This window comes from Tursiops truncatus, chromosome 5, assembly GCF_011762595.2.
Source record: "Tursiops truncatus isolate mTurTru1 chromosome 5, mTurTru1.mat.Y, whole genome shotgun sequence".
Lineage (NCBI taxonomy): Eukaryota > Metazoa > Chordata > Mammalia > Artiodactyla > Delphinidae > Tursiops > Tursiops truncatus.
In genome coordinates this window covers 27,697,533-27,712,720 of record NC_047038.1, presented here as the reverse complement: position 1 = coordinate 27,712,720, position 15,188 = coordinate 27,697,533, and the positions used below count along the sequence as shown (strand labels likewise).

General features: G+C 35.8%; 1 protein-coding gene across 9 annotated transcripts in view; it reads right to left on the bottom strand.

Annotated features, from left to right (window-relative positions):
- ZGRF1 (zinc finger GRF-type containing 1) overlaps nucleotides 1-15,188 on the bottom strand; it is a 70,729-nt gene that overhangs the window by 9,119 nt on the left and 46,422 nt on the right. For 8 of the 9 annotated variants that reach the window (XM_073804960.1, XM_073804964.1, XM_033856750.2 and 5 more), the window contains 9 exons: nucleotides 14,311-14,963; nucleotides 13,447-13,585; nucleotides 12,766-12,950; nucleotides 10,943-11,139; nucleotides 9,605-9,744; nucleotides 7,687-7,830; nucleotides 6,293-6,407; nucleotides 4,606-4,868; nucleotides 2,729-2,888 (listed from right to left, as the gene is read on the bottom strand). In XM_073804960.1, the coding sequence (XP_073661061.1) occupies nucleotides 2,729-2,888; nucleotides 4,606-4,868; nucleotides 6,293-6,407; nucleotides 7,687-7,830; nucleotides 9,605-9,744; nucleotides 10,943-11,139; nucleotides 12,766-12,950; nucleotides 13,447-13,585; nucleotides 14,311-14,963 (1,996 nt within the window). The remainder of the gene's footprint in view (nucleotides 1-2,728; nucleotides 2,889-4,605; nucleotides 4,869-6,292; nucleotides 6,408-7,686; nucleotides 7,831-9,604; nucleotides 9,745-10,942; nucleotides 11,140-12,765; nucleotides 12,951-13,446; nucleotides 13,586-14,310; nucleotides 14,964-15,188) is intronic. The other variant, XM_073804961.1, reaches the window with a different exon arrangement.

The following is a 15,188-nucleotide window of genomic DNA, read 5'->3' as shown; positions in this document are numbered from 1 at the left end:
TATCCTCTGTATTGGTAGGCGGATTCCTAACCACTGCACCACCAGGGAAGCCCAAAAATATGTATCATCTTATGTTGAGGGCTCATGAAACGTTCATAAAATATTTATGTTAGAATTTATCACAAGTAAAATTGCCCTGGGAATTCCCTGGTGGTCCTGTGATTAGGATTTGGCTCACTGCTGTGGCCCAGGTTCAATCCCTGGTCAGGGAACTAAGATCCCAAAAGCCGCGCGGCCAAAAAGAAAAACAAAAACTACAAAAAAACAGGGTTTCCCTGGTGGCGCAGTGGTTGGGAGTCTACTTATTAGCTATGTGGCCTCAGCAAAATACCTGACTTGAGTTTCAGTTCCTCATCTCTAACATAAGATATTGTGCAGAGCTGTAATGAGTATTAAACAAGATAAGGTATGTTAAGAAGCTAACACTCTTTCTACTAAATCTCGATGCTAAATATATGGTAGCTATTGCTTTCCATATTATTATGTCTTTAGGAGCAACTTTGTTTTTTTGTAGTTTTTTTTTTTTTTTTTTTTTTTTTTTTTTGCGGTACGCAGGTCTCTCACTGTTGTGGCCTCTCCCGTTGCAGAGCACAGGCTCCGGACGCGCAGGCTCAGTGGCCATGGCTCACAGGCCTAGCCTCTCTGCGGCATGTGGGATCTTCCCGGACCGGGGCACAAACCCGTGTCCCCTGCATCGGCAGGTGGACTCTCAACCACTGCGCCACCAGGGAAGCCCTAAAGAATCTCTTCTACGTGTTTTCTGTTACTTTTCAGTAGTTAGTACTTACTCTTCTAGCTTCTTGATTTTTCTTTTCTAACAGTCTACAGTTAAATTTTAATCTTAGGCTAAGCAATCTGAAGTTCTTTGCTGTTTAGTCTCCAGGTAACTTGTCATTATCTTGAATCAGAAAATGTCCTCAGCCACTGTTTTCGATTACTCAGAAGAAAGAGTACACACAGGTAGAACCTTCCTGGAGGGCAATCTTGCAAAGTATATTAAGAAGCTTAAAAATGTTCATATCTTTTATTCTAGGCCTAGGACGTTTTCTTCAGGAAAGAATAAGAAATGGATACCAAGATTTATGTTTAAGGAACTTGGTTGCAATATTATTTATAATGGCAAAAATCTGGTAAGAACTTACTGATCAAAAATTGCTTATCGTATAAGAAAATCATTGCATTTAATAGAGCTATGAAAAATTTTGGTTTCTAAGCTTTAATACCATAGAGAAATAATCACTGAGTAAAAAAAAGCAGGACAGGGCTTCCCTGGTGGCGCAGTGGTTGAGAGTCCGCCTGCCGATGCAGGGGACACAGGTTCGTGCCCCGGTCCGGGAAGATCCCACATGCCGCAGAGCATCAGGGCCCGTGAGCTATAACCACTGAGCCTGCGTGTCCGGAGCCTGTGCTCCGCAACAGGAGAGGCCACAACAGTGAGAGGCCCGCGTACTGCAAAAAAAAAAAAAGCAGGACCCAAAACAATATATACTGTTGAATCCTAAGTTTGGAAAACAAAATGAGTGTGTGTATATGTATTAAAAGTCTGTAAAGAAATATAATAAAATATTCTCTGTACTGTCTTGCATATTTTCTGCCATAAGCATTAACTTATATAATTATAAAAGTTAATTTTTAAAAAGTCTACACTTACAAATAAGGGATTATTTCTCCTAATCAAACTTTATCATTTGTGTGAAATTCAGATCATTAAACATTGGAATATTGGTAAAACATTACGTAATACTTTCTTTGCTTTTTTTTTGGCCACACTGCGGCATGAAGAATCTTAGTTCCCCAACCAGGGATCAAACCGGCCCCATGCAGTGGAAGCGCCAAGTCTTAACCACTGGTCCACCAAGGAAGTCCCAATTTTTAATAAAATTTACACAAAAATTTTACACCTGTAAAACAGATTGTGCTATTGCCTTCCATGAAACAGCAACAGGCTAACTTATTAGTCTGTAAGTAGGATAAAATCAAATACAAAACCTGACAATTTTGGTACAGGGATGGGATAAAGGTAAAACTAAAGGTAGATCCCTCTTATTGAAACCAAAAACATAATTTAATCAAACTGTTCGGCTATTTTACCATTATTTGTTCATATAGGCAGGTGGATAAGAGAATAACCCATGACTTGGTTTTGCAATTTTAGCCTACTTCCAAGGTAACAACCCAAAGCTCCTGGGTCAGAGACAAAGGACTTTTACTTATGGCACAGGAAGCAGCATAAGCACCAACATATCTACTGTGGTTTCCCTTGGTCCCCTTGTCCTATGAGGAGACACAGAGAATCCAAATGGACGCCTGCACTGCAGTGGATTGAGTTGTAGGAAAGGAACACTGAGCTTGGGAATCCACTATTTTTATAACAAGCAGTAAGTAACCCTGCTCTTTGTCGGGGAGGGAGATACTACCTCATCAGTCAAGGTTGCTCACTGCAGACACAACCCTACGAAATGTGCTGAGTAAGAGTGGTCAGGGCCTTGCACGGTAGATTCCTCCCCCAACAATACACGTTCTGGGCTGGACTCAAATTTTTACACGAGCAACTAATAAGTTAGCCTGTTACTGTTTCATGGATGCTGGTTCTTGAGTCAGAGATAAAGGCCTTGCATGTCTGGTATACCCAGGAAAAATGTCCATGGACACTCAGGGCCTATGGTGATCTACCTCTCTCAACAATAACCTAAAACATTAGGTACTGAAATATACCTGTGATACCTACCCAAGAAGTACTCTGTCAACAGCTACATTAGTAGAAGAAGAAATCAAAACTTTCCATGGTCTTGCATTTCCAACGGTAAGAGCTTCACTCTTTTCAAATAGCTGCACAAAAAACAAAATCACCACTGCCAGCAAATAACTCTTTCCTGCTCCAAAAACACCTAATTATTTTGAAAGGGAAAAAAATAAAGGCAATATCATAAATAAATTTCTGAAAAGCACAAGAAATATTTCATCCATCTCCCTCTCTCCTTCATTTAAGTAATTTATTGAAAAATATTAACTGAGTGCTCACTATGTGCTTAATTAGGACAAGGGATAAATACATAGATAATTATTCAAAAGACCTCCATATTTAATGAGACCATCGTCTACTTAGGAAGATAGACGAGCAAAGAACAATGATAAAACAATATGGTAAGTAACATTGTTGGTATCAGAGAAAGAACATCTCTCTTTGCTTTGGTAGAGTTGGGAATGCTTCCTAAAAATAAAAAGAGTAACGGAACTAAATCTTCCAGGATAAGATTTAACATAAGATTTAACAGATAAATCTGTTAAAGAGAGGGTCATTCTAGGCAGAGGCATGACAAAGCACACAGCTGACAAGTATTTCCATACAGCCTATAGCAAATAGGCAAGAGATGAGGCTGTCTGACAAGGTAGGCAAGGGGATAAATCACAAGAGTTCTGCTTGCTATGGCTAAAAGTTTGAATTTTATCTTAAAGACCAGGGGAGATCAACGAAGGATTTTAAGTAATGGAACTAAGTCAGATTCTTTTTTTAGAAAAACTACTTGAGGGAAAATATGAAGAAGGGTAAAACTAAAGGTAGGTCAATTAGAAAGCTGTGTGAGGTGATCATAACAATAATACATGCCAACTTTACTAAGTGCCTCCCATGTGCCAGACACCACTCTAAGCCCTTTATTTATGTTAACTCATTTAATCCTCCAAACCTATGAGACAGATGCTATTATCAAACCCCATTTTACAGGGTAGTCTCACCAACTAGGCTATACGGAGGCATGATGAAGGCTTGGATTGAGGAGGTGCAAATGAGCTGGCGAGGAGAGAATCAATATGAAAAGTGGGTACAAACAAGAAGGGACATCTCAGTGACTGATCTGATGAGGGGAGAGAAACAGAGAGATGGAGCGGTGTTAAGAGAAAGTCACTTAATCTAGGGAGAAAAATAATCTAGGATGACTCCAAAGTGTCTAGCTTGGTCCACAGAGTGGATGTGAAGCAAATCCTCAAAATAGAACGAAAAGTAGGATCAGCTTCAGGGAAAAGGTCTGTGAGAGGAAATGAGTTAAAGAAGGAACAGATTCCAGATAAAAGTAGTAGCTCTGAAGAGGAGAAAGTAAAGCTCCTTCACTGAGACAGAACCAGAAGAGTAAGAATAGGTCCATACTTAGGTAAGTTGGAAAAGGAAGGCAGGACATTGAAAGGAGTTTCTGTTATGACCTCCATTTCCTATTTTAGAAGCAAAATCAATTTCAGAGAGAGAGAGTGGGGCAGGGGCAAGGATGGTATTATGGGAAGGATGAAGGTTTGGAATAGCTACTATGAAGGATGAAGGGTGAGCTGACTAGGAATTAATAGAGAGCAACACGTAGATGTCTAGATCAAATCTGGATACTTTGATAATGAGAGTATAATGCTACCCATTCATCAGATATGCTGCCTATTCTCCCTTTTAGGGTGGTCAGTTCTGCTCTCATCTAATAGTTTACTAAAATGGGTCCAGATTTGAAAAATGTAGAGTTATTCTGGAATCTTGTCTGACTAGGAAATTACAAGCGAGCAGATTGAGTTACAAAAGCTTATATGACAGTGTATTTACTAGAACCGTTTTCTTTTCTTGCTTCTTACCATGTATGATCGTGATAGGGAGGGTATGAATTCCCAGTTCCTTCACTTCTTCACCACTTTCATGTGATGCCATCATTTGAGCTATCTGAATTAGAGCTGTCGCTTGATCCGTGTTTAACTTGTGTGCCTGAATTAACTCACTAGCTAACTGCAATGTTGCTCCTATACTGAGTAGTTCAAATTTTGTGCTGATATTCGAGAAGGCTGGTGGGATAAATTTTCTCTTATTGACTCTTTTGTTGCTCATTGTAGTTGATGAAGACCTAAGCAAATGAAAATTTTTTTAAATGAGAGGCTTTTGAAATAGGTGAGTAGACCTAGTCATAACTTAGCCTTCACTTTATAAGCATCACAGTAACATTTTTTTGGAGACACAAAGAAACATATACCCCAGTTTGGAGGAGGGTGGAAGAGAACTAACATTTGTTGAAAACCTACTATGTGCTGGCATTATACTAAGCATTTTACATGTTACTTGGTGCAATCTTCACAACAGTACTAAGTAGTTAATTATCCCAAATAGAGGTACAGAAATATTAACATTTTTCCCCCAAAGCACACAGCTAATAAGTCATATACTGACTTAAAGCCCATGTTCTATTAAACAAAACCGACTTAGGTAATTAATATAGCCTCCGTTTAAGGTAAAACTGCAATAAACTGGTTTTATTTCTATTAAGACTGAATTCCTGGGCTTTGCTGGTGGCGCAGTGGTTAAGAATCCACCTGCCAATGCAGGGGACAAGGGTTCGAGCCCTGGTCTGGGAAGATCCCACATGCCGCAGAGCAACTAGGCCCGTGCGCCACAACTACTGAGCCTGCGCTCTAGAGCCTGCGAGCCACAACCACTGAGCCCGTGAGCCACAACCACTGAAGCCCGTGTGCCTAGAGTCCGTGCTCTGCAACAAGAGAAGCCACTGCAATGAGATGCCCACACACCGCAACAAAGAGTAGCCCCCGCTCACGCAACTAGAGAAAGCCCCCGCACAGCAATGAAGACCCAAAGCAGCCAAAAATAAAATAAATAAATAAATTTTTTAAAAATGCATTCCTTTCAAAGTAGATAAATGACATAATGGATAAGGATATTTATTTTTCTTACCTAGGACTTTATTATGGTGAAAAAAAATGAAATACCACAAGTTAGATCATAATATTACAAATTAGAAACTAGACTTTTTCTATCATTTTAGTGAATTCAATATAATGTCGCTCCCAATTTTTAAAAAAGGGGCATGGTGCTTGAGAAATTAAAAATGAGATATAGGTTATGTCAAGAATAAAATTAGTATCAATATATATACTGGATTCAAGCTGTAAAATGTTACATAATTTTAAATGTTTTAAATGTTGAATAATTTGTAGCATAAAAGTACAGATAAATAAATAAATAAAAACACTCAAAAGACCCTTAGGAAATTATTCCTTGACAAAGGAAAAAGATTTGCAGTAACCCTTACTAGACTCTACCACAATAAATAAATAAACAGATAGATGAATGGGTGGAAATGATGTGTATTCCCCTTTCTCTTTTGAACCACTGACAAAACAGTAACCTCATAATCACTGAAAGAAAATTAACACTTTGTTGGCAAAAATTTATGTAATGTACTTTTATTACATTTTCATATTTACAATTAGTCATCATTTTTTAATACCAATGACCCAAAGGTAAATAATGACTTACATTGTTAACAGGTACTGTGTTAGAGGTAGAGTAGCTGGATTAAAGTTGTCCTGAATATTTTTCAAAGTGGTCAGCTCTGTGCTAGCATTACAAACCAATAATGCATGGACCACTGCTGTAGACAGAATGCAGAAAATTAACATTAATGTAAATGAAATGAACCATTAAAAAAATCTATTAAATGTACACATAACTCAGAGTTCAGCTACTGAATTAATCACACAACATAAAATAAACGCTTAAGTACATGCAGAGGTCCTTTTATCCATTAAACTACTATACTACCTGCTCATTCATACTTTATAAATTGCACAACTTAACATCAAATTTGGACTTCCATATGTCAGTTAATGAATAAGAATAACTGTTTTGAGTTAGGGTGCGGTGACACTGCTTAACAGCCAGTTCGATTTAATCAGCATACATAGTACAGTAGTGTTTATGGAATTTGTTAACATTTTCTTGCATTTCTTCCTCAATTATTTTATAGGAATATATGGAAAGCAGAAAATTAGAATGCTTTTATTGGTGAGGAAACAACTGCAACAAATATGAAAAGATGCATTCAAAAAATGACAGATGTTCACTTAATTAGGCTCTTATTGAACTCAAGCTGGTTGACTAGGTTTATTCAGTTCTAAAAGAAAAAAAATCAAGTTAAAAATGTCTATGAAATATTTGAAATGGGTCGTTAAATGCTGTGTCTTAATTAGATATGGACCAAATTCGACCATCAGAAATTACTCCAGAGATCAAAATGTATAGAGAAGTATACAGATTCATAGAACTGGATAGGGATCCAGCTTACTAAAGCTTCCTTTATTAAACGAAAAGTAAGGCTCATAGCCTACTGTCTTATTGAGAATTTCTCAAGGCAGATGATAAAATAGCCTCAAATGAAAATCATACCGTCCTGCTCAACTGCTCACGAAATCTCTTGCAAAATCTACAAGACCTTCTCAATGTAAAAATAAATGATTTGTTTACTAAATGTATACTACTAGAATAATAAACCAAGAGGATTAAATAAATGAAGAACTGGAACTTGATGTAAGAAATTATTTAAGGAAATTCTTATTTATATGTTTAATATTTATATTTTTAGAAATCGGGTATATACCATGTAAAATTCAACTTTAACAAAATACTTAAGTGAGGGGTCAAGATTTTATTATATTGTTAGCCCTCTAGGACTTGAGCTGCAGAAATATTTAGATATTCAACTTTCATACACATTTCAAGAATACTGTACACAATAATAGCAAGTAGAGGTGGATGCTTTTTGTTGGCTTTAATCAAACAATCCCACACAAAGTTAGCATTCTTGCTCACAGTGCATCACATGTCTTTCATTCTTTTTTAATACAAATTAATATGGGCATAATAATACTTACTGTTAGTGGGCCAATTCGAAGGGAAATAACCTTTCAAAGGTAGTAGCTCTACCTCATTGATAGATGATGGACCAAAGAAAGTACTACATGCAATAAAAGTATCCAATTCAAAGTCCAGGGTTTTTGAAACCACCCAAAGATCATCTGAAAAGACAAACACTTTTAAAGGATTCAGAATTATGCTCCATCCAAAGCTACCTTGGATTTCTTTGATGCTTAGTCCTACGTTATTTCTCAAAAAAACAAACTTGGTTATTATCACCAACAAGATTACACCCAGAGACCCAAACACATAACATTTCATTCTCATGTTTATAACTCAATTAGTTTAATGTTTTTAAAGTTACTTTATAATTAAAAAAAAAACTGTAAATAAAGCAAAGATAACATCTAACTCATTTTTCTCTTATAGCTACATTTGATTTTCCCAAGGTAGAATATTAGTCTAAAAAGATGCTCCACCATGTAAAGGTTTCTATGCTCAAATAAAGTTGGCAATCCATGGATAGAATACAAGTTCTCGTAACAGACTTCCACTTAACATATGTTCCAGATTAATTAACGTTCTCCTTTCTTCTCCATAGTACACTGAGCACTCATAGCTAGTAGGCTGCTTTCCAGAATATCTATGCACTATTTCTACCATCAGTGGAGTTTCCAAAGAGTCAACTGCATTTGTTCTAAAACTTATTTATACTAGTTGTATTTGCTATTATAATTACATAGCTTAATCACATATTATTTGACCCATTATGAGTATGAAGGAAAAAACTTGTTGTTTAAAGAAAACTACATTCCGGCCTTCCCTGGTGGCACAGTGGTTAAGAATCCACCTGCCAATGCAGGGGACACAGGTTCAAGCCCCGGTCCAGGAAGATCCCATATGCTGCGGAGCAACTTAAGCCTGTCTGCCACAACTACTGAGCCCATGCGCCTAGAGCCTGTGCTCCGCAACAAGAGAAGCCACCTCAGTGAGAAGCCCATGCACCGCAACTAAGACCCAATGCAGCCATAAATAAATAAATGTATTTTTTTTTAAATGTAGGTAGCTATAAGGTACTAGATTTAGCTTTGCTTTGTTGATTCAAAGTTTCTTATATCATTTAAAATAACTAATCAAATAACAAAAGCAAGCTAGGTTAGGATCAATGACAAGTGTAGGTCATGAAACCAAAGATAAAAATTAACCCAACTTAGGGACTTCCCTGGTGGCGTGGTGGTTAAGAATCTGCCTGCCAAGGCAGGGGACAAGGGTTTGAGCCCCGGTTCAGGAAGATCCCACATGCTGCAGAGCAACTAAGCCCGAGCACCACAACTACTGGAGCCTGCGCACCTAGAGCCCGTGCTCCGCAACAAGAGAAGCCACTGCAATGAGAAGCCCGCGCACTGCAATGAAGACTAGCCCCTGCTCACTGCAACTAGAGAAAGCCCGTGCGCAGCAACAAAGACCAAATGCAGCCAAAAAAAGAAAAAAATTTTTAAGGATTTTATTTCCAAATATACAAAATTTGGGGTCCAAGGTTGTCATATTGTGCAGCAATGACAGAAGTATCACTAAACTCATTACATTTTCAGCTTATTTTTTATATTAGGTTCAGGATACAGTTCATTCAGTATACTTATGATGCCAAGAGCTTGGTGTGACTCTTTAACCAAAATTAAACAGTTTTTGCTTTATAAAAGCTTTAAAAGCTTTATAGCTTTTAAAAAAACTAAAATTTAAAATATGCTTTTTAGGGGTGGGGGGAATAAAATAAAATATGCTTTTTAGAAATGGTCTAATTTATTATAAAATAATTCACAATATGTAGTATGAAACTGTACTCTTAAAAATCTCTTTAATATAAAGAATTTACAGGGCTGTATGTAACTGAGATACAAGGCTAGACGCAGCCACAACATAATCAGATCAACTTACCTTTGCTGTAAGTCGAAGAACTTTCCTTCCGACTCAGCTTGAGATAAAGTTTGCTCTTAGGTTCATTATAAAATTCAGGATCTACAGTAGTAAACTTCTTTAGTTTACCATACTGTTTTCTTTGAAAATCAAACCCTTTTCTGCAAAATGAGTAAAAGACAAAAGTGAATTTGAATATTAAGGTATGATTTTTTTTTATATAACTGACATACAACATTATATTAGTTTCAGGTGTACAACATAATGATTTGATATATGTATATACTGTGAAATTATCAGCATAAGTCTGGTTAACATCCATTGCCACACAAAGTTTTTTTCTTGTGAAGAAAATGGATGAAGTTTTTATTTTTAAATAAATTGAATTTTTTAAAAAAGCACTGAAGAACTCATTGCGTGTTTAAAATTTTTTTCAAATAAAAATTTTTTCTTGTAATGAGCTCTTACTCTCTCACCAATTTTCAAATATACAGTAAAGTAATATTAACTATAGTCACCATGCTATACATTACATCTGCAGGACTTATTTATTTTATAACTGGAAGTTTGAAGGTACAAATTTTTTTTTTAAATCTTTAAAATACAGTATGAAGAGGCAAGAACCAGGGATGTGTATGTTTATATACTTTCATACATATATACACAATAAAAATACATTGTGTCAAAGGAAGAAAATAGCAAGCCTCACAGAAACATCATTAGTTTTAAAAGAGATTGAGATAGGAATAGTATCTAAAAGACAGGGTACTTCAGTTTCTATAACTGTAAAAATGGAATAATAAATTATCATATTACCATTTCTTATAAATTATGATGATTAAATGAAATAATACATGCAAAGTGCTTAGAAGAGTGCCTGGCATGTACAAACTCCCAATAAATGCTGTTATTATTAAATTACCATGCAAATGTTCATTATATTTACTTTTTGGGTAATCCAACTTTTGTAAGACATGTTTCCAAAAAGTAGCATTCTATCATCCTATAAACTATGTAGTTCAGGCTTGTGAATGACCAATATGTATTATCCTGTGCTGATAAAAATTATTCTTGTGATTTGTTTGATAGGGTTTCCCTTAGAATTATGATTATATGTAAAAATGCTTAGAAAAATGGCATTCCCACCAGTAATCCTGATATTGCTGACACTGCTCAATGTTTAGAGGGGGCCAAAAATAGCTTTAGGGAATTATTGCCATTTTATAGTCATAAAAAATGAGGTACTCTATCTTTTAGACATTCTTCCTATCTCAGTCTGTTTGAAAACTGATCATAATTCTGTGAGGTTACTATTTTCTGATATAATTAGAGGCAATTACTTGGCACCATAAAACATACCTCACCAAAAGCTGGCATTCCTCATAGAGGGGTATCTTTTGACTTCTTAAGTACAAGCCAATACTTTTTATATCATTTAAAACCATGCTAGGTAGAGATTTTTCCTGTGTTAAATATCCTGGGGTCACTTCTTCAAGCCACTTGAAAAATTTACATCGGTCAGCTCTGGGTCCATCGCAGGTATAAAAGAGACGACCCTAAGGGGAAAAAGATATTGAAACTTTAGTGAGAAAAATAATGTTTTTATTTATTTATTTATTTTTTACTGTTTTTGTACTATGTCAAGACTTTTATAAAGACCGCTTGGCATTAATGTACTCTAATAAATTAGCCGCTATACAACTTAATCTTTTTATTAATTTAAACAATAAATTAAAACTTAAAACCACCTACTTTTCATTTTTTATCAAAAATTACACTATTCTGAAAATTCAGTCTTATTTGAAAAATAATATTTATTGATCTCTGACTTAACATGTTCACTATAGAAAACCTGAAAGCTGCCCCAAAACAACTATAGGGAACATCTCGTGCATTTCTTTTTTTTTTTTAACATTTACTTTTTTTTTTTAATTTATTTATTTTTGGCTGCATTGGGTCTCTGTCACTGTGCGCGGACTCTCTCCATCTGCGGTGAGTGGGGGCTACTCTTCGCTGCAGTGTGTGGGCCCCTCATTGCGGTGGCCTCTCTTGTTGCGGAGCACTGGCTCTAGGCGCCCGGGCTTCAGGAGTTGTGGCTCGCGGGCTCTGGAGCACAGGCTCAGCAGTTGTGGTGCACAGGCCTAGCTGCTCTGCAGCATGTGGGACTCCTCCCGGACCAGGGCTCGAACCCGCGTCCCCTGCATTGGCAGGCGGACTCCCAACCACTGCGCCACCAGGGAAGCCCCTCGTGCATTTCTTTCCAGACTTTCTTCTCACTCACGTAAGTGCAAGCATGCACACACACACACACACAAGGATACACACATGTATATTGTTTTAATAAAACTCAGATAACAACACATTTTCTAGTCTATAACCTAAGTCTTATACCCAACAACATACTATGAGCATGACAACCATGTCATCAAATAATCTTAAAAAGAAAAAAAAAAACACTTTTAGTGGCTCTATAATATTTTATTCTATGGTTATAATATTTTTATGAATTCTTGCTTTTGAAAACTAAATTTAAAACCAAATTTACATACTCAACAAATGATGAAGTGGAATATGCAAGCAATGGAGGAAAGTTGTATTATTATGAGTGAAAGCACAGTCTTACGAGTACAAACCATCGGTCAATATTACAAACATTTTACTAACTTAACTTCTTCCATAATAATGTTATCAGCAGTATAAATTAAATCAATATGTTTTTCTATTCCCCTGGCCTTATCAGTTACGTTACTCATACTAGGGATCACATAGTAGACCAGCTTTAACCTTTACTTCCTTCAGGCTCATCTCTGCATTCTCTAAGCCCTCAGGTTGGGACATATTCCCTTCTCAGTGCTCTCACTGTAATTTGGGCATATCCCTCCTACTTTATCAATTACAGTATTATATAAAATTTCCTTTTATATATCTCTCTCCATCCACTACTGTGCAACAAGTTCCTAAGCAACTTGAAGGTTGATTTTAACTCATATTTTTGTATCGTCGAATGCAAATCACCTTTCAGGAAAAATGTATCGAGAGTTTACTATATGTTAGTTACTAATGTCTCAAGCAGAAGGCTCCCAGTCAAGACTTACTCTTTAAGCTTGTTATAAAGCAATAGGTACCTAAGCCTTTTATGAGACTTACTTGTCTCATAAAAGGAGGGGAAGAGGGAACAATACCTTATTTGGACCTTCCTTTTTAACCATGACAAGTTTTGCAGGCTGACGATGATGGCAGGATGGCACATTATTTTCTACATTTTTCAGTTTGTCTCTGTTTGATGATGTGTAAAATGATATGTCAACTTTTGAAAGAGCTCTGTGCAACCTTTGTGCCAACCCAAACAGCAATATATTTAAATGTTCTACAAAAAAATTTTTCAAGATAATTTTAAAAAATACATAGGTACAGATGAAAATTAAATACAAAATAATTTCACATTTGTATCAGATATGTATTAGCTAAATTTGAAAATAGCCTTTTGACAGAGTAAACTATAACCTAATACTAACATCCATTTTTTAAAAGTCCAGTTTTACTCTTGAACAAAACAAACTTATGCACCATACTTAAAATTTCCTACTTAATTTAACAAAACCATCTGTAACACTTCCAGTTAAAAAATTTTTTTAAACTACACCTTGAAAAAGATAATGCTGTCATTTCCCACTCAAAACTCAATTTTGATCTGAAATTAAAATACAACTTGCTGTCAAAAACTGGATTAAATATATAGAAAATAACAAATCTCAAGTAGACAATTTAATGTAAAAATTCATAAAAGATACACTTTCTTACAGCTAAACTATTTACATTAAGTAGCAATCAATCATAATAAAATAAAAAGATAATAGTCATACCTATGAGACAAGATGTAAAAATCTGCTTATAATGAGCAGGAGACTGAAAAACAGCTGGTATGTGTATTTGCCTTTGGGGAAGATATGCAGATTTTATTTTCTTCCCACTTGGGAAGCATAGCTCGGAGTCATTTATCTCCTGAAATGGAATAATTCAAGTTATTATAACAACTCCAGAAAAATACTGTTTACTAATAAGCAAATTCCATAGATATGTTAAAGGAAATAAACAAATTTTTCTTTTGATTTCCAGAATCCATGAAAACCATTTTCTAATTTTTAATGAGAAACTAAGTATAGCAAGAAAGGCTATGCCATGGCACTTTTAATGATAAATAAGACTAACTTTTCTTGTCTGCCCCTTAATAAGTTTTTAAATATTTTTGCTAGGAAAAACTTAACTGATGTGAGTGAATCATTATGTATCTCTATTTCTGGTTACAACTATAGTAAGAATTGTTCGTAACCAATGTATAATAAGATGTATCTTTACCCTAATAATGATCTGATCAGCAAAACTGAGCTGAGAGTGAAAAATGAAAACAATCATGGTAACAGTAGTAGTGGAAGTGATGGTAGAAACAGAGCTATAATTTATTAAGTATCTATTATGTGCCAGATACTGCACCAGACACTTTCAAATATATAATTTCATTTAACGTTCACAAACTCTAGGAAAGATAAGTCAAAGAAAATGTGAGTGTAGCAAGAGTTTTGGAAAACTCTAAAAAAAAAACCAAAAAAACAAAGCCATTGGCTCCGAGACTAAAATCATTGCACCTACATGATTTTGGTAATTCTTTTGTTGAAATTCAGATAACAACTACTGGAAAAAAGATGCAAAACACTGGTACATTTCCTCACCTGAAAATCTGTTACACTGCAGTTGTAGCAGGCATACTCTCTTAACACATTTTGAATTTCCTCAGTCTTAGAAGTCTGCTTTAAATTCAAAGAAGACGCTTTCTTTCTGGAAACCAAATCTTGACTGCTAAAATCCTGCTGCTGTTGCTGAAGCATGTGTTTCATGATTTGCAAACGCACAGAGTCTACAGAACTCTCATTCACAGCACCACTCTGTCCTTCACCCGTGTCACTAAAATGCGTCCCAGAAATAGCCTCAGCAAAGAAGCCATCTGTTACTTTCTGATCAACTGTGTTTGGAGTAGTCAAGTTGCACTGGAGTATGTTTTGATATTTCAGCCACTTGCTTTGAGTAGATATATTATCAAAAAGTGAAACGTCCCTCGGAGTCACTTCCATAGATTCTTTAGAGATAGAAGTTTCGCTCTGGTCCTCTGACCCAAAGCTAAAAGAAGGAACTTCTGACTCTTCACAAAAGTTGAATATGGGAGAACCAGAAGACTCTTGCCTGTCACAGTCGATCACATATGAACAAGAATCTACATCAGGTGGCCCACTGGCAGGTGGCAAAGTAATAAGTGGAACTCGGGTTCCACTTACTAATGAAAGCCTTTGAAGGTTCTTATCCTCCAGAGAACTCGATTTTTTCATTACTAAAGAAAAAAAAAGCTAGTTAAATAAAAATGTATTACAGACATCACCCAATCTCTAGAAAACAGTGGGTATCCATACAAAAAAGCAAAAAGTACCAACATGCCTTGTACCAAAACAAACAAAAATATCACATTTCCTTTAAAAAACTTTAATGGTTTTAGTCTCCAAAAAATAAAGAAACTTTTCCAAGGTTAATAAACTTGAAATCCTTCTCTTTTTCTTTT